Source organism: Chelonoidis abingdonii, chromosome 6, assembly GCF_003597395.2.
Source record: "Chelonoidis abingdonii isolate Lonesome George chromosome 6, CheloAbing_2.0, whole genome shotgun sequence".
Taxonomy (NCBI): domain Eukaryota; kingdom Metazoa; phylum Chordata; order Testudines; family Testudinidae; genus Chelonoidis; species Chelonoidis abingdonii.
This window is the reverse complement of record NC_133774.1, coordinates 25,617,043-25,636,033: the sequence shown is the minus strand read 5'-3', so window position 1 is coordinate 25,636,033 and position 18,991 is coordinate 25,617,043. Positions and strand designations below refer to the sequence as shown.

General features: G+C 42.2%; 1 protein-coding gene across 1 annotated transcript; it reads right to left on the bottom strand.

The window, feature by feature from the left end:
- On the bottom strand, positions 1-18,930 carry TTC23L (tetratricopeptide repeat domain 23 like). Its single transcript, XM_075067478.1, has 10 exons — positions 18,831-18,930; positions 18,196-18,385; positions 15,762-15,885; positions 11,043-11,202; positions 9,750-9,875; positions 9,332-9,509; positions 6,479-6,587; positions 4,003-4,130; positions 1,307-1,456; positions 1-183 (listed from the first exon to the last, which is right to left on the bottom strand). The coding sequence occupies exons 1-10, from the start codon at positions 18,893-18,895 to the stop codon at positions 1-3; spliced, it is 1,413 nt and encodes a 470-aa protein (XP_074923579.1). The 5' UTR covers positions 18,896-18,930.
- Between the last annotated feature and the right edge of the window lie 61 nt (positions 18,931-18,991).

Here is an 18,991-nt window from a genome sequence, read left to right as displayed (position 1 = left end):
TCAGTACTGTATATGACATTTGTTATCGAAGTTGCTACATGCCCTGAGGCGGACAGCATCTGACAATATGCAATTTACTATAAATAACATGTTGATGATGCCGTCTATAATGCAGTCAGGAGCTCTTGCGTCTCTTTCAGTTTCTGTTCGAGGGCCCATGAAACAGCTTATTTGATCTGCAAACTGTTTAGCATAAAATGAACGAATAAGTGAAGTTTGGTATCCAATCTTCAAATCATAAGTTGCTAAGTTTCTGATTTTGCCTAGTTATTACATATTAGCAAAAGAACTCCAGTGGTTCTGCCTTCAGTGTGTCAGAGGGTATTGTTTAATTGGAATTGATCTGGGAGCTAATGGTGGGTCTTGTAGAATTAAATACAGGTATATAAATATATCAGCTGTTGACACTTCTCATAAGCGCTCTGCTTAACTAATTATTGATGACATCATTGTGATGAGGTATTAACCAGTTTTACAGTGGGGAAACTGAGGCGAGTGGGCGTAGGGTCTGATTCATGGTTTGAGAAGGAGGACATCATTGTGGTGACTTCGACTACAAAAGGTTTTGGGGTTTTTTTGTCCTGCTGATAATAGCTTATCTTAATTAATTAGCCTCTTAGAATGGGTAGGGCAACTCCCACCTTTTCATGATCTCTTTATGTATATATATTTCCTCACTATATGTTCCATTCTAGGCATCCGATGAAGTGGGCTGTAGCCCACGAAAGCTTATGCTCATATAAATTTGTTACTCTAAGGTGCCACAAGTACTCCTGTTCTTTTTTTATGGTACATTTTTAATTTATGGAGCTTCTTTTTATTCATTCCACTGGGGGTGGGAGGAGGGCTTTTAAGACAGGAGATAGCTATGGGTTGTCACTGCTGAGAGGCTGTTCCCCCTCCTCCCCACAACAGCATAGGTTTTGTAGCCTGCTTCCCCTCCCCAGCTGTGTGGTAGCAGTTGTTATGGTGGTTCATCAGCACTATTAAATCCCAACTGATAGCCAATCCAGTATCCAGGGGTTCTGCAGGGGAGTAAGTATGGTACATAGTTGCTCGCCAGCTGTATCTTCAGTTGCCTGCTGAGCCCAAATCCCTGTGTGGACTTGGCACAGATGGCAGGTTTAGGTGGGCAAATCTCATTACTAACATGAATAAGATCTGCATATCAGACTCCTTGACAATCTATAGAGAAATAAAGCCTGATATCTCTAGCAGGATTTATAGTTTGGAAAATTAGTGTGCATTTACATTTTCAAACACCGTGAGGCAGTAACTCCAAGAAAATCACTAGCAATGTAATTACCTTATTGAACAGCTGGTAAGCCTCTCTCATCTTTCCCTCTGCCAGGCAGATACTGCCCATGATATGGTAAGTTTCAGCTGCCTTCTCACTAAAATCACCATAGGTGTCTATTATGGATTTCAATGAATCTTTCAGCAGCCTGTAGGCCTGCTACAGAGAAAAAGGCAACATAACTTAGCACATAAAAATGTATTCATTTTTGAATCAGCATCTTTAAATGAGTGACTGCTGCATGTTTAACTCATTTGGAGTTTAACACCAATGCGTCTTGGGATCTACAGCCATTCTCCAATGATATGGAACCCTTACGGATTATAATTCTGATCTTTAAGACTGATAGTTTCACTTCTACAAAATGGAAACTCAGGAAGTGTGGTAGGGTGACCACCTGACTCTATGAGACATCTGTTATTTGACACCTAATGTCCTGTGTCCCATGTCCAGTATTGTAACAATAAGCATGTGAAGAGTCATACACTATAATGTAAATGTGTACTATTTTGCATTATGTATAATTCTGTACCACAAAAAAATATTGGAGGATGTGTACCTTAAAAATAATCTTGGGGCAAAATTTTCCAAAGCGCCTAGGCACTTTGGAAAATACTATCTTTAGTCTCCTACTTTTATTGAGCTGTCCTTTAGGGTGACTGCTTACTTTTCAGAATATAGGGAGAGTAATGTTACATAAAAAACTCCTCTGTCCATCAAATATTGCTTATGGAAGAATCAGAACACATAGAAACAGGATCTTCATAAAAAAAGGGAGAAATCTTGCCCCACTGAAGTCAATAGTATGGATTCTGGGCTGTACTGCCAGCATATTGATTTCAGTGAGGCCAGGATTTCACTCCTTGTATATGTAATGTTATACTGGAAAGTGTTAATGGCTGCCAACAAGCATGTCTCTGAGCTATAAGTAATCACAGATCTTCTTAAAGCTGATGGCTCCTTCATGGAATATGATAGCTGGAGGGAGTGGAAGCCACCACCCAGGGCACCAGGCTGCATGCAAGATGAAGTTGAAACTAAGGGCACGGCTACACTTGCAGATGTAGAGTGCTGGGAGTTAAACCAGCCCTCGGAGATGGCAGCAGGGAAAATGCTGCAGTATATGTATGCTGTCAGCTGCACGCGCACTGGCGTGCCCACATTAGCAGCTCTTCCAATGCCACAAAGAGCACTGCATTGTGGTAGCTATCCCAGTGCGCAAATGGCTGCAATGTGCCTTTCAAATGTGAGGGGAGGAGTGGAGTGTGACAGGGAGTGTGTTGTGTGTATGTGAGGGGAGAGACAGTGTGTTTTGGGGGGCTGAGAGCGTGTCAGCATGCTGTCTTGTAAGTTCAGAAAGCAGCAGACCCTCTCACCCCACACACGCACGCACAACAGCAGCATTCCACACTAATGGTTTGCTTTGTCCCGGAGCACATAAGCATGCCGGATGTCAGAAATGGAGCTTTGAAAGGGGATATCCGCATGCCTGCAGCTGATTTCAAAACAATGAGAACAATGGCCACTTGACTTCCGGGATTGTGGGATGTTTCTGGAGGCCAATCACAGTGCAGTAATGAGACACCTTGTCCACACTGATGCCCGGGCATTTTAGCCAGGGGGCAGAAAGCTTTATGCTTCTCGTGGAGGTGGATTATCAGGAGCGCTCCAGCTGCAGAGTCCAGGCACTCTATGTGGACACCTCAGGAGTTAGGGTGCCAGGGGCTGCTTTAATGCACTCTCTAACTCACAAGCGTAGCCAAGCCCTAAGCCATGTGGGCAAAGGGGTTTTCCTGGAGCTTACAAATGTACATATTGGGGGCACTGACTGATTGCAGCTGGTGTGTCTGTGTGAAAGCAAGAGAAAGCCAGCATACAGCAAGGGAAGCAGGTGTGAGCATGGCCCTGAGAGAGATTGGAGACAGACCTTCTTGGGGCACAGAACTGGCTGAAAAGGCAGGCATGGAAATTGTGAATGAGGAAACTGCTGTTTTCTCCTACTTTGTTCAGGGAAATAAGACTTTCGTGCAATCCTGTTTATTTACAAAGAAATACCTGACTCTTATAATCAGTTTCTCCTCCTAATGGTAACAGCCTGGCAAGGCCCCAAACATTGACTAAGTGCTCGGGCAACTCTTAACATGCACTGTTTGGTGTGCTATTAAAAAGATGACCTAGACTGTAGGAGGTCTGTACTTTCTCCTCTTGCATTTAATAGGAGTATTCTCACTGAGTTGAATGGGAGCAGGATTGTATCTCCTGAGGACTTTTACATTGCCAAGCAAGTGAGGTGACACATGGCTAAACCAAGCAGCATGGAGATTCCATGTCAGCAGTGCTGCTATGTTTGCTTTTTAGTTCCCCCTCACCCACGCTGACAGTATGACAGAGACCCATGGATTCTGGACTCTACTGCCAGTGCAAAGTTGCCCTACAGTCCATGAAGGATCTGGTGTACGGGGATCCTCCAGTGGCACAGTGCTGGTGAAGTGGCTCCTATGCTACCCTTCCTTCCTGTAGCAGGTGTAGAAGGGGCAGCGAGCCTACTCCTGCAAACTGCTCATCCCCGGCTGCCCTAACCTCCCCTTGGAGCTGATGGCACCAGAGAGCAATCAAAGGAGGTGTGTTTTTTCTGACACACACCTGCACATGCACATTCTATATGGCTACAAACACTAAGCTTGTAAGCTTGTATTTGGTGTTACCTGTTTTTTCCCTACATATACAAGCCATTTACTGAATTCCTCAATGGCAGTAAGTGTCAGGGAATCCTTTGCACCCAATGCTGCCTGATATGCAATCAGACTCTCTGTAAAATACATTTCAGCCGCCCCTAGAAATAAGCACAGTAATTATTACTGACAGACTGGAACCCTTTTAGAACAGAACATCTCAGCTCCAGCCCAGGTAACAATCCCATACAAATAGTGGATTTTATTAGTAATTTAACTATGTGGGTATAAAGAGCTGCTTCTAGCTTCCCTAAATGCAGAGGGCTAAATTTTGACCCTACTTACATCCCAAGCAACCTCATTGAAGGCTGAAGTTATTTTAATAAGAAAAGGTTAAACAAAATAGTTTTAGGGCACATGAAAACCTGCTAGACTGAAGTCTAATTTATCTACAGAACAACCAAAGCACAGCAGTGTGTGTATGAGCTTCACTTCACTGCCCTGCCAATGGGCCTCAACCTTTCCCTGGAGAGACCACCTGTAGGGGTAACTCAGTTTCCATGGCCATTTGCTCCTGGGCCTCTCTGCTGATACTGCTCTCTCCTAGGTGTTGAGTGGAGTGATAATGCTTGTGCTGGGGACACCAATTCACTGGGGTCTGGACTCAGACCAGTAAACTCACTTTACGTAGTCTAAAGACCCATGAGTTTCCTGCCTCTAGGATGGGTTTAATAATGTTAAAGGTCTTTGAGCTCTACTGATGAAAAGTACTATATAAAAGCTAAGTCTTTTGATTATTACCCAGCTATGGTAGTGTACCAACTGCAAACCTAGATGAGAACTACAACTGTCTAAACGACCACTATCTCCTATAACAAACATTTCTGGTTGTTTTTTTTAAACTAGGAAAAAATGGCAAAAAAAGTTGGTTAATGCAGAGTTAAGGTTGTGCGGTGATAGCTCATGCCCTTCCAGAATGTTGAATTCAGCAAAACTCAAACTTTTGAAAACCAGGAAATACATTTAAGGTAGACACTAATGTAACCTTAACTCTGCCCTCTGAGTGATGTCTCACTACACCTATATAAACACAGATTCTCACTCTGCCTCTTCACTGTAATGGACAGGCACTACCTGCCATCGCCCTACACTCAAACACTGCGCCTGCTCCCCTGACAGAATACCACACCTGTAAAATTTAACAGCCACTTCATAGCCCTCTACAACCCCTTCACACTTGCACACAGGATACCAACCTATTATGAAATCCACAGATTGTTGTCATATCCCATCTCATTACTAACAATATCCATGACAAGATGATCCCTGCTACTGACACAAACTACACAAATCTGTATGGAAATGATGCAGACTGGAACTTCAAGGTACACGTGTACCTCTTTCCTTAGAGCTCTACTGATGAAAAGCACTATATAAAAGCAAGGTCTTATACTACTGTGGCTAGGTAATAATTAAATAACTGCAAATCTAGGTGAGAAAATAGAGATTCAGATGCAGTCACAATCACAGCTTTCTGAAGCTGCTCCAAAGTATGCCTCCACCATTCAAATACAACTACATTTAGCACAAAGGGAATGCAACTGGATTGCATGCAGATAATTCCCAGTTGCTATTGCCAGCACAGTTAAAGTAAAATCTGGACCTGAATCAGAATTTGAATGTAGGTGCAAAGCAAAACCTACACAGTTAAAGTAAATGCCAATGCAACCTTAGCTTGGTATTTCCTGGTTTGAGTTTTGCTAAACTTGACATTCTGGAAGGGTACCTGGCAACCTTAATTCTGCATCAGTAAAGTTGGGGGGAGGGATAGCTCAGTGGTTTGAGCATTGGCCTGCTAAACCCAGGGGTGTGAGTTTAATTCTTGAGGTGGACCACTTAGGGCAAAAATGTGTTTGGGAATTGGTCCTGCTTTGAGCAGGGAGTTGGACTAGATAACCTCCTGAGGTCCCTTCCAACCCTGATCTTCTATGATTTAATAAAGCTCTACAGATGCACAGCAAGTGTCCAATACTGCACTCTTTACATTCAAAATTCCCACTGAAGTCAATGGAAATGAATTATAAATCAGTAGACAGCAGAAAGGGGCATTCACACTGAAAAAAAATCCACCAATCCAGGAAATATTAAACACCTGAACTTGCAGGTGCTATTGCTAGAAAATAACCCTTCATCTTCTGTTACATGCAATGGTCCAGATTCTGCTTTGAGACACCTATGCAACCTCCACTGGCTTCAGTGGGGCTTACATCGGTAAACTGCAGGCAGAACTTGTCACACTGCAAGTGGAGTGAAGTGCCAGTTCCAGGCAATGATCCCACAAACTTCAGGTGTTGAATATTCCATAAGTCAGCTCATTTTTACTAGCGTGTATATTCCTAAATAGGCTACGTACATTTTTAGAATCTCCTGGCTCACCTTCAAGTTACAGCATTACATTAGGCACTAGAAGAATCATAATTCTGGTACAGTAAACCTCTTCCTTACTTACCAATATGCTGCTGGTCTCCAGTTGCAGCATAAGCTTTGCCCAGCAACAAGCCTGTCTGAGCAGCTTCAACACTAAGTTTCTTGTGCAGAGCCAGGCAAATGGAATGGGCCTAACAAAGATGGAGATTATTTATGCTAAATAAACACTGCATGCAAGTACAGTAAATAGACTGTCTACAAAGGCAGGTATTTTCATAGACAACACCACCTTTGTTGAGTTAGCCACAGGTGCAGAAACAAGGCAACCCTCTGGAACAGGAAAATTCCACCAAACAAAGCAGTTTAAATTCCCAATATTTGAACCAGCACTCAGTATCTCTTCTCCTCAGATTGTGCCTCTCCCACATGGAGTAAAATTTAAATAAATAAATCTTTATTATTATTAGAGAGAGGTGAAAGCTTCCAACCCACCGAAGTTAGAGCTATTTGTACCCTGGGTTTTGCTTTACACCTACATTAAAATTCTGATTCAGGTCCAGATTTAGCTTTTAAACATACACAAGCTGATTGTGTTTGGAGCTGGGTGTCTGGTTTAGACCTGTTTCTAATTTTTATCCTTTGGTTCTGTAAAGGTGGAGGTCATTTATTTATACAGCGTTAAGTAGTTTAGCATGGTTTCAAAGCAAGAAGCCACTGTTTTGCCTTTGCCTGATGCGGCAGGCAGCTTAAGTCAAGTTCTTCAGTCTTCAGACCCCACAGAGAGCGGGGATCAAAATTCTGCAGGAAGTTGCCATGTGACAATAGTAAAGAATCACAAAAAGAGTCACTTTCTTCCAACATCATAGAAGGAGCTTTATTAGAATAGGAGAAACTGTATTATCTCTAGTTACTCTCTTTCTCAGGGCTTGTCTTCATTGGTACTTTACAGTGTGTGAAAAACAGGGGAGGCTCCAGGCACCAGCGCAGCAAGTGTGTGCCTGGGGAGGCAAGCCAGGGGGAGGGGTCATTGTGAGGGCGGCACTCAGGGAGCCTTTGGCTGTGTTTCTGTGGGAGGTCCACTGGTCCCACGGCTCGGCAGTAATTCGGTAGCAGGTACACTGAAAGCGCGAGACTGGCAGATCACCCGCAGAAACACCGCCAAATCCACGTGACCGGTGGACCTCCCACAGAAATGCCGCCAAAGGCTCCCTGCCATGCTTGGGGTGGCAAAAAATACCCCCTGAGCACTGCAAGTTTCAGCGCTGTAACGTGCCCATGTAGACAGTGCACCAGTGCTGGGAGCTACACCCCTCCTAGAGGTGGGGTTTTTTTGTTTTTTTTGTTTTTTTTAAGAGCGCTGGGGGAGCTCTCTCCCACGGCTCTGCTGCAACTACACAAGCCACATTAAAGTGCTGCCGTGGCAGCCCTTTAACATTGCCAGCGAAGTCGTGCCCTTAATTTGAGTGTTGCCTGTAACTTGGGTACCGTCCACACATGAAAAACCCTTAACACCAGTGTAGTAATGCTTTTAACTCAAAATTGGCTGGCCCATCAGGGAATAGCGGCTACATCTCGTATTAGCACAACTTGTCAGCAGCTAACACAATCACTCTGTGCAAGTCCAGTGTTTGTTTATTGTTTTCCCCAGTGTGGCCATTCTCACTTGAGCAAGGCTAACTCAAGAGGAGTTAATTTGAATGTAGATAATTTAGGTTAACTCTGCAGGGAAGACTCAGCCTCACTGTGGAACTGAAGCTTGGGCTTTTCCTCATGACTCCCTGGTACATATTTTATATACCCCTTCTCACAGTTACTGAGGCAGAGCAGCAGATGGCAGTGCAACACAGCTGATTGCTGCTGGCAGCCAGGGTAACCTTAGACTAGCTGAGCTATCTCACTTGGGAAAAAGAGTAGTGGGAAAAAGTTGAATCTATCCAGAGTGGCTGAGAACAAGGGTCTGCCAGGTGGAAAAGGTCTTTGGTGGATGTGGGCTCATTTTAGCTCTAATTCGACTCTGGATGCAATTTTTAAACTGTACTATGAGGATTTCTCAGAGGAACCATGTTATCTTCTGTTCTGTTCAGGTTCTTATGCTGCTCCCATCACTGTGATGTCTGAGTGCTCAAACCCTGCTAACAGTGCTTAGCACATATGATTAACGAGCAACGTCTCTTATGATGAAGATAATTTAAAATACAGTTCTGCTCAGAAAGTGACTGGGCAAAAATTGCCCCTTCTTATTCAGACCAGATGTCTGTGATTATTCAGAGTCACAGCTGCTGACTTTAATGACAAAATATTCCTGTCAGCCTTGCAGAGCCTGCACAACAGTGGGAAACCAAGCTGGGTTCTAGTCATGGTGCATCATCCCCAGAATTGTTTACAAAGCAGCAATTACAGGGCAAATCAGTGACATCTGTACAAACCACTGACTGCTCTAAGGTTGAACAAGTGTCTCTGTGGACATGATTTGGCATACAGAATCTTTATTACAGGTGCTGCCCCAGGAGATCCCAGGCTGGGTCCACAGAGATGGCAGTTAGGGGGAAATCTATTTTTAATAATAAGCTGCGCACAGTTTGATAAGGAAATAATTGAGACACAAAGAGGACTCATGTATGGGATTTTTAGAGTCAATCGTTAGAGTAGAACTCTCTAAAGAAATTCCAAGAACAGTTTCTGTAACACATTTGTACATCACCAACTATATATGTTAGTAAAGCTATTTTCATAGTTGCCAATTGTTACGGCAAAAGTGGCTATTATGGTTCCTTATACCATGTTCACATCATTGGCGATGTTTCCTGTTAGGGTTCTTCAGCAGATCCTTGCTAAAGTTAATATCAAACAGATTAGTGAACTTTAATCATTGCAGCTAAGAGCTGTGATTTTTACTTAGTCCTGCTGCTCTAAAAAGATTTATGAGACTTCCTACCTGTAATAAATATGCTATGGCTCTTTCATGGTTTTTCTTCAGTTGCTCACTTTGGGCAATTTTCTGATAAAGATTTATCAGTTCTGGAGCCGCATCGCCTTCCGTTGAAATTACTGCATCAACAGCTTTTTCAAAATAACTTATGGCAAAGTCCAACTTGTTTTGCTGCAAACATGTCCTGAAAGAAAGTGTAGAAAGTTAGGTTCTCAAGTAAAGAGATTATTGTCCATATCAGTGGACACATGAGACAGGCTCAGAGGCCCTCATCCTGTTTTCCTCACACACACAAAGCTCCCAGTTAAGTCTTTTACCCTTGTACTAATACATTTTCTGTTACAAAAGAAATAGTAAGATACCATTTACATAAAAGCCCAAGCACCTGCTCACACACGGCATTCATTTTGGTTTTTGTGTTTACCTGCCCAATGCAATGACTAAATCTTTCTCAGATATTTTTAATCCCATGATCACTCTCCCATCCAGTTCTTGAAGTTCTTCCATGAGTCTCTCTGCCTTCTGCAGACTGAGGTAGGATTCTTTGCCAGTGTAACAGTCAAGGAAAACCACCAAAAATACATGCCAGTAAACAAAGAAAACCATGTAGGCAGAAACTAACCAGAAAAGAACAAGTTGTGCAGGTGTTAGCTTCCAGAACTGTCTTTGCAATACAATCAATACAGTTTTCAAGCATATTGTTTTGGATTTCCCGCCTCTCACTTACAGGAGATACCTTTGAGGTATGGATGGGAACTCTCAGTTACAGGATGTAGTAAATTACATTATTCATAAAAATCCATTGCTGTCTTCACTTACAAAGATCTGCAAATGTACATGGCATTCTTCAAAACATAGGGTTGGTCATATTCCATTCTGAAGCATTTACAGTTAAAGAGAGAATGAACAAGACGACAGGGTTTAAAGAGAGCTTGAATATGGGAAGGTGGGGAAGTGGGAAATGGTATAAAATTCTTTACATTGACTTTTCATCTGGACTTCATGTAGGATTTTTGGCTTGGTGGAGCCTTCCAGTGAAATTTCACCACTAATATTTATAATACTAATTTATATCACTTTCTGGAACAAAGCTCCAAAGATAAATAAAAGTATCAAGGTCTGTGCACAGCCCTAACATGTAACAACAAAATAAGATTGATGGGTAAAAGTGTGTAGTGGATGTTCAGAAAACAGAGCCAGTTTTCATAGATTTTTTTAAGGCCAGAAGGGACCATTAAACAATCTAGTATGATCTCCTGTTTAGCACAGGACATAGAATTTAATTCAGTTACTCCTATATTGAGTCCAATAACTTGTGTTTGACTAAAACCTATCTTTTAGACAGACATCCACTTTCAATTTGAAGACTTCAAGTGATAGAAAATCCACCACCTCTTGTGGTAGTTTGTTCCAATGGTCCTGACTGTTAAAAATGTGCCTTATTTCTAGTTTCGAGCTTGGCTCTGACAAGACCCTCTCTGAGGTCTTGGGAAAGTCATTTAAATTCTTTGGCCTTGATTTTCCCATCTGGAATAAGAACACTTGCCCACTTATCTCACAGATATGTTCTGCCACTTGATTAATTAGTTATTGTATGGAGCACCTCGAAGAGGAAAAAAAATACTATAAAGTAAGTACTAATGATTATTACATTTTTAACAAACATTCTGTATTAGGCATTTTAATAAAAAAATAGTATTGTCAAATGCAAGGATATTTGTTCTGTGCCAGATGTGCTACGCCCAAGGTAAAGTAGATAGTCACAAGAGTTCCTAATATTTCTCTTTTGTCCTCTGGAGTTGCTGGAGGTGTACGAATCCCTGTCAGCATGATATGTTTGGCTGATTCCACATGCTCTATGGCCTGTGCAGGAAGACCTAGAAGAAGACGATGAATGAGCTTAGTAACAAAAACAGCAACAGCAACTTCAAACTGAAAATAAGACCTGAACTATAAGATTCTCTGAAGAGATTCAATTGAGACACTAAGGATGAAATTCTAGCTCTACTAAAGCAAAAAGGAAGCTGTGCCATTGACTTTATGGAGGCCAGGATTTCATACCAGATGTATAAGAAAACACTTGGGAGAATTTCAGGGGGGAAATAATCTCTTAAAGCTATTTAACACAGATATAATAAATAGCCTTCAGAACAATTATGCAGATAAAGATGTTACATGTAGGGAAAATAGGCAGATGAAGGGACTCAGCAGAGTCACAGATTGTACAACATTCCCCAGATGAAACACCTTTTAGGAGAGTAATCATCTGTTTTATCATTAGTCCTAATGCATCCCTCTTTCCCGACAATCTTTCCCCCCATTGCCCCGGCTCCTGTTGCCTCCCCTGATCCCCCATCCAGGGCTTAATTTGTCCCCACACTTGCGGGGCTGAGTAAGTCTGCTGTGAAAAGTGATACTTGTATGTTTGTTAATATCGCTTTTCATAGCAGACTTAGTAGCTAGCAATAAATAAATTACAGTGATTTGGATGGGAATATTTATTTGTTTTTCCTAAAGCTAATTATGTATTATAGGAAAAATTGTGAGAACGGCCGCATTCTGAGGCCACCAAATAATATGTCCTGAGAACCCCTCCTTTAGACATTGATAAAGAGGATGTAAGCACATAAATAAGGAGATCTGTCTGAGAGCAAGGAGATCTAGTTCTCTGAAATTGTCCCAGGACATTTAGGAATCTGTGATTATGAAACTCAAGGAATTTACTCACTTTTGATTCAAGCAATATTTCTTGTATTTCTAAACAGCAATAGCACTCAGAGCATATTAATGCTGAGTGTCCTTTAGAGGTCTGTGCCCAGGGAATACATTGGTTCATGTTTTAATTCAAACTAAAGGTAGATGGCAGCATTTCTCCAGTTTGCAAATTTTTATAGGTTACTGCAATTATTCTGATCACTCTTAACCTACATGTTAGCGTAGTTCCATTCCCCAGGCGGAAATATCTTTATGCAATCCAGGAATGCATACAAAACCCAGAAAGCACTGGCCGAAATTTGCTGAGGTCTTCCAGAAGCTGGATTTTTAATCTGATAAGCGTTAAAAAAAAAAAAGTTTGAAAACTTGTTTTATAAATCAAACTTTTTTTGTGAGTAACAGAGTTAGTAGAAAAATAAATAGAGATACATAATCACTCAATCCATATAATTCCTATTAGGAACTGTGTTTTAGGTTTGCAACTCAATGAGCATTATGGAACATAGAACACTTGTTACCTTTGGAAGGCAAAATTATGAAATGAAGAATGTAACTCCACTTCCATTTTTAAAATGATTTTGTGTCCCTGCTTTTCTATTCCCCTTTATTTGTAATTATTGCTATTGTGCTCAAGGCCAGCTCATGGAGTAGACAAGATGACACAACATACAGACACCACATGATTTCAGTTCTTCTTCTGAAAGGTGAAGGATCCCATCATTACGATATTTCCTACCACAGAGCTGAAGCTAACTCTTAAACCTTGCTTTGAAACTCAGTCTCTGTCCTACTAATACAGTAAGTTTCAATTCTACTAATAGCGAAGCTTCCAGTTGATTCTGAGGAGCCATCTTCAAAGCCACTTGCACATCCCTACTCAGCGGCCACCATCCAGTCTATACGCGTGCTTTGATGCTGAATGTGCTAAACTACTCAGTCAGTGTGAACCCTCTGGTGATCCACATATTGCTGATCACCTCACTGAATTAATGGATGCTGCTGGAGAGACACAATGGTAAGGGACACCTTGGAATCTAGATGCCCCACTCAAGCCACAAGGGCTGGAATTTGATTTGTTGTCTCGGTGGAGCTCAGCAACCACCAGCCCAAAGCCACCGACCAGTCACTCCAAATCAAGCTGCTAGCCATCTGCTGACTGTGACAAAGGCCCCAAATTAGACACGTGAAAGACAACAAGTCCATGACAAATGGCATCAGTTCCATCAGAGAAACACCATTTGGCAACACAGAGTTGCTCACAGCCACTGAGTTTGACAATATTCTGAGTTATATTAGGAGCAGCCCTGCTGCTGACTATAACATATCGCCAGAGTTCTTGAAGCATCTTGGGACACCAGGCTCACCAGTGACATGAGAGGTCAGTGAAGAACAGCTTCTGAAGACATGGCGAATGTCAGAAGTCATTGCTCTCCTGAAACTGGGGAAGGAGCCTCATAACATTGCAAGCTACAGGTATTGACCAATATCTCTGTTGTCTGTGCCATTTAAGGTCCTGGAGAGTCTCATTCTTCAGCGCATCTTCCCAGAAGTGGAGTCAAAAATCAGCTTTAAGCAAGCAGGCTTTCGGAGAGGTCAGAGCACCTGCGATCCAGTGCTAGCTTTGAAAACTTTAACTGAAAACAGTTTTCAGAAAAACCTGAAAACGGGAGCCATATTGCTGAACCTGACAGCAGCATATCACACAGTCTGACACATGGGACTCTTAGTCAAATTATCACAAGCACTCCCATCATGAGTAGTTAAAGTCATTGACTTTGTCCTCCGCAACAGATGTTTCTGAGTGCACATAGAAGTCAAAGTTATTGCATGGAAAGGCAAACCAACGGTCTACCCCCAACGCTCTGTGCTAGTACCAATGCTTTTCAACCTTTACATAAATGACCTTACATACACCCAGTCCTGCAATTTCATATACACAGATGACATTTGCTTAGGTGTCCAAGCAAGGTCATAACAAGAACTTGAAGACAACAAACATGCTGACTTGATTAGGATGGCCGAATACTGTAGTTGGTGGCATTTACAACAAGTATGACCAAGACAGTTTCCAGTGTGTTCCATCTTCACAAAACCAGAACAGACCAAGAACTGAATCTCTCTCTCAATGGACATTGCTTGAAACACAGATTCCCACCCTGTCTATCTTGGAGTAACCCTAGATAGATCTCGCATGTATGTTAACCACCTGAGGAAAACTGCAGCCAAGATAAAGAATTCTAAACAAATTGACAAGCACTTCCTGGAGAGCAAATGCTCAGACTCTCCAATCATCCGGTTTAGCCCTCTGTTACTCTGCAGCAGAATACTGTGCTCTGGTGTGGCTCCATTCATCTCACATTGAATCTGGGACAATTTGACCCACACCAGTACCGTGGCTCCCTATGTTAAGCAGCATCACTCCTCCACATATCCATCATGAGGATGCTACAGCCAGAATGACTGAGAAGATCCGGGCAAGCCTGAGCCTGCCACTATACAGAGAACTCTTTGACTACCCACGAGTGCGCTTGTTGTTGAGCTACCCAGAATGGTCTCCATCTGACACCAGAAACCAGTCTCTTATAATTGACCCAACCACGTGTGTACCTGGCTTTGATATGCCAAACTGCTCAGGGGTCCTTCTGAACCGATTTTGAATGGGCCAGGGTCCATATGCAGACAGCCTTCACTCCTTGGGCCAATGAGAGGATACCACAGGAGGCTGTGGTCAAAGACAGCCAGTGTCACACATCACTGATAACTGCCGTCTGACCAGATTTGATGGTGGACTGAGGGCTCTGCACTTCGCTGATGAAGCTGCTGAAAATTGGCTTGGCAAGCGCCACATCCATAAGGAAGTCCTGATTTGTGTGATGAGTATGCTATATCCAACTATAAGACATAGATATGAATGGACAGCTCTCTTACTAACCATCAGTCCTCAGCCAAATTCTGCTCTCACATGTACATTTGTGAAACCACTGACTCAGTTTTGGCTCCAATAAACTTACACCAGGGATGAATTTAGCTCATTGATCTCTAGTGTTGGGGAAAAAATGAACTATTATGCACTCTGAGATGAAAATGTGCATTGACCCTTCTAGTGATACTAGAGTTCCGCATCTGAGACCAGCATTGCCCCTTTGTTTAGTAGTAGCAGATGTAGGGTGCCTTGCGGTCAGCTTTGCAGTGAAGAAGAAATCAATTATGCAGATTCTAGGTATCTCCTAGATGTAACTTGCTTTATTACACATATACACCAGTCCTGGAAAAGAGAGAGCTACAAACGGCACCCCGGCAATCTCTTCTTTCAGAAGACTTGACAGGCATTCCCAGGAAGTTACTTTGTCTCCAGAATTTTTTCCAAATACAGAAAATAAGGCAGAGTGCAAACTCTGTTATCTGCCAGAGATTCTCTCCAAGGCCAACTTCATAACAAAACTAACACCATCACAACATTTCTTCATAAAGTATAAACTTGCTTGCACGGTAAAAAGAACTTGTAAGATTTTGTGTAATGCCACCATCAGGTGACTCCTCCATACCATGTGCTTTCATTATTAATGGAGCAGTCCCGCACAAACATATGCATGTAAGTAACTTTACTCATCCAGTAGTCCCATTATGGGACATTCATAAATATTTGCAGGATCAAAGTAGTTAAGCAAATTTCACTGTCTTCCAAGTTTTTGATGGGGGACGACTGAAATTAGATTTTTACCTTGAAGTATTAAATAGCTGTGAGCCAGGTTGGTGAATGCTTGTGCCAGTTGCCAGTGCCCATCTCCATAGATAATTCTAGTAAGAGCCACACATCGAATAAGTTCCCTGTTGGCTTTATACACCTGAAGAACAAAACAGAGTAGAAATTATTTTTGTGTAAGCATCCTGCCTCCCGAGTTTTCTCCAAGCGAAGTGGGGAAGTGTTTACATATCAGTTAGAATAAAAGCATGTGTTCTCTGTGAATTTGTTACTAAACTACCACAGCTCTGAGTCAGTCTGTTTTATGATTGTAGAGTCAGATTTTCCCCCAGAGCAGTAACAGGTGAGGGACAGTTTCCCTAGCATAGGGTTGACATAAGTAGCCCTGTGTTGCCCATATTAGGAGGAAAGGAAGGCAGGAAGAAGAGTTATTGTAACACTCAGAGCCACTGGGATTCTAGGCCTGGCCGCTCTGATGTCCCCAAGGGCTGTAGTACTTTACACAAGAGCCATTTCAGCCCCTGCAGAAGCCCAGAATCTGGGCAGTGCAAAGATGGCATCAAGCCACCTACGTCTGCTTCCTCCACCTGGGCCGCACAGCTTCTGTCAGGAGATGCAGCATGAACCCTAGCTTGGAACCTTTAACAGGGCTGTTTCTGAGACTCCTCAAGGGACAAATATAAATATTTGTAGCCACCAAAGCTCTGCACAGGGACTTGAGGTGCAGGAGAAAGCAGATGGGAGACTCCCTGGGAAAGGATCGCAGTGACAGGGAGCAAGTAGAGGAATTCCTTTTATTGGAAACAGGGCGGTGGTGGTGGTCTCGGCATAAGAAATGAGCATGTGGAGAAGCTGCAATGAGAGGAAGCCGATGAGGAGATCTTTTCACAGGCAGGCATGGTGGGAAGGAGCCTTAGCAGCAGGCTAAAAAGATTTTTAAAGAATGCAAATACAGTGTGACTATTAATATCTCAGGATTGTTGAGAGTTATCAGAAACATCATGATGATGACTAACTTCCCACCGCTGCTATTATTAGGCTCAACATCTATATTTGGGTTCCCAAAAATGCTTGCTAATTTTTTGAATCTTTCCTGGTAGGAACTGAATGACTTGGTTGCTGCCTACAACAGAAAGCCCCTACTTGGGAAAAAGATGATAGAAACATCAGCTTTACTACAATTAAAATAAAGTAATGCAACAGCTGAACAGCAAACCTGCTACCCCTTTGTATGGGTCATTTACAGATTATGCGGTGGGACCTTGTGATCTGTTAAACATGGCCTTGAGATACTTCACTTCCTACAGAAGAAATAACTTCACTGGGGGCTGGATGACACAATATTTGTAACAGGGAGAGAACCTCTGACCTCATGGTTATTGGCTTGAGTCAGCTTAACTGGCAGTCACCCAAAGTTATTACCATTCCATGACTTATAGTTTCCCTATGTGAAACCAACGAGTCATTCAATCCACTTCCTACCAGACAGAGTGCCTATTGCAGAAGCATGGTCACAGTTTGCCACTAGTGCTACTAGTTTGTGCAGTCTTGACCAAAAGCCAAAGACTAACCTTAACTACCTTATCCCTCCCTCCTAGTCAGGGCTGTAACACACAAGGAAGCTGGAACTACTGCTTCCAATCACCGAGGCACCTAATGCTGACTGATTTCAGGCCTAAGTACAGTACCTTTGAGGATCTAGACTTAGGCCCCATCTACACGACGCGTGAAAATCGATTTTAGATACGCAATTTCAGCTACGAGAATAGCGTAGCTGAAATCGAATATCTAAAATCGAGTTACTCACCCTTCTTCACCGCGCCGAATCGATGTGCGCGGCTCGCCATGTCGAATCCGGAACGCCGTTTGTTTTGGTGGAGTTCCGGAATCGATGTAAGCGCGCTCTGGGTTCGATATATCCCCGTCTAGACGAGACGCGATATATCGAACCCCGAGCTTTCGATTTTAACGCGCCGAAATGGCGCGTCGTATAGACGTGGCCTTAGAGACTGCAACTGATGCCAAAGCTGCATTGTGCTACATACTAAACAAACACGAGATAATTGCTACCCAAAGAGTTTACAATCTAAATAGACAAGACGGGCAAAGGCAGTCTTCTTATTCCCACTTCACTGACAGGGAACTTAGATTAAGTGACTTTCCCAAGGCCACAAAGAGTTTGTGGCAGAGCTTGGAATTGACCCCATATCTCCTGAGTCCTAGTCCTATGCATTAGCCACATGAGACCAGCTATCCTTTTACACTGATAAATCATTATAGAATTTCAGTTCTCAGTACTATCAATCTGACACTTTTCCAAGTAACATAAAACCTTACTGCTTCCAATCTCACACCGTTGGTGATAATGCTGAGGCATTTCAAATAGAAATGAATAAACAGAGGATTTTTAAAAAGTAACTTAAGCAAAAGGTCCAGGTCCAATTTCTGTTACCTCTTTTTCTTTAATGAACTTTTCTGCCATCTTCTGTGCTTGTTTTAATTTCTCATTTGGTGCTGGCGCACAGTCCATAGGCAGTGCCTTTTTCCTCATTTTCTTTTCTTCTCCTTCACTATCTCTTTCTGTGCTCTCATTGTTTGACTCATCCAGATGTTCAGAGGCAGTGGTGCTGATTTCCTGGGACCTGATCATAATATATTATAAGGTTGTATTACTGATGATGTTTATTTCAGAGTCATCTGTTAGCTGCTACACTGCATTTAAACACAAAACTGAGAATAATGCTTAAAAATATAACCATAGCAGCAGTGTTACCTTTAACAATTAGGCTACAGCCTATAACCTGGTTATAAGATTTTTTTTAAAAACAGACTTTTTTGTCTGATGGGAGATTATTTTTATTTACAAAGCCCTTCTTTGCCCTCTTGGAAGAGTGCTGTATAATAAATTTACAGGAAAAACCATTACAGAATGATCAATGTGATTAAAGGGTCCATCTTAACTTATAACCCAATAAAACAAAGAATGGTTACTACAGTGGGGAAGGAGGAAAAGGTGAAGAGTTATAGATAAAAGGGCAGACAGTAAAAATTAAGATCACCCTTTAAAAAAAAAGTTTCATAACTTACAAGTGAGAGTCCACAGCACCATGGTTTGAATCTGTAGGGATATATATTGGGCTATCTTGCATCATCTTCTTACCAAGAAATACTATGGAGGTCCGAACTGAAACTGTTCAGAAGTGACATGAATGATAAACACAGTTTTTTCACAAAATAAACTGGAACAG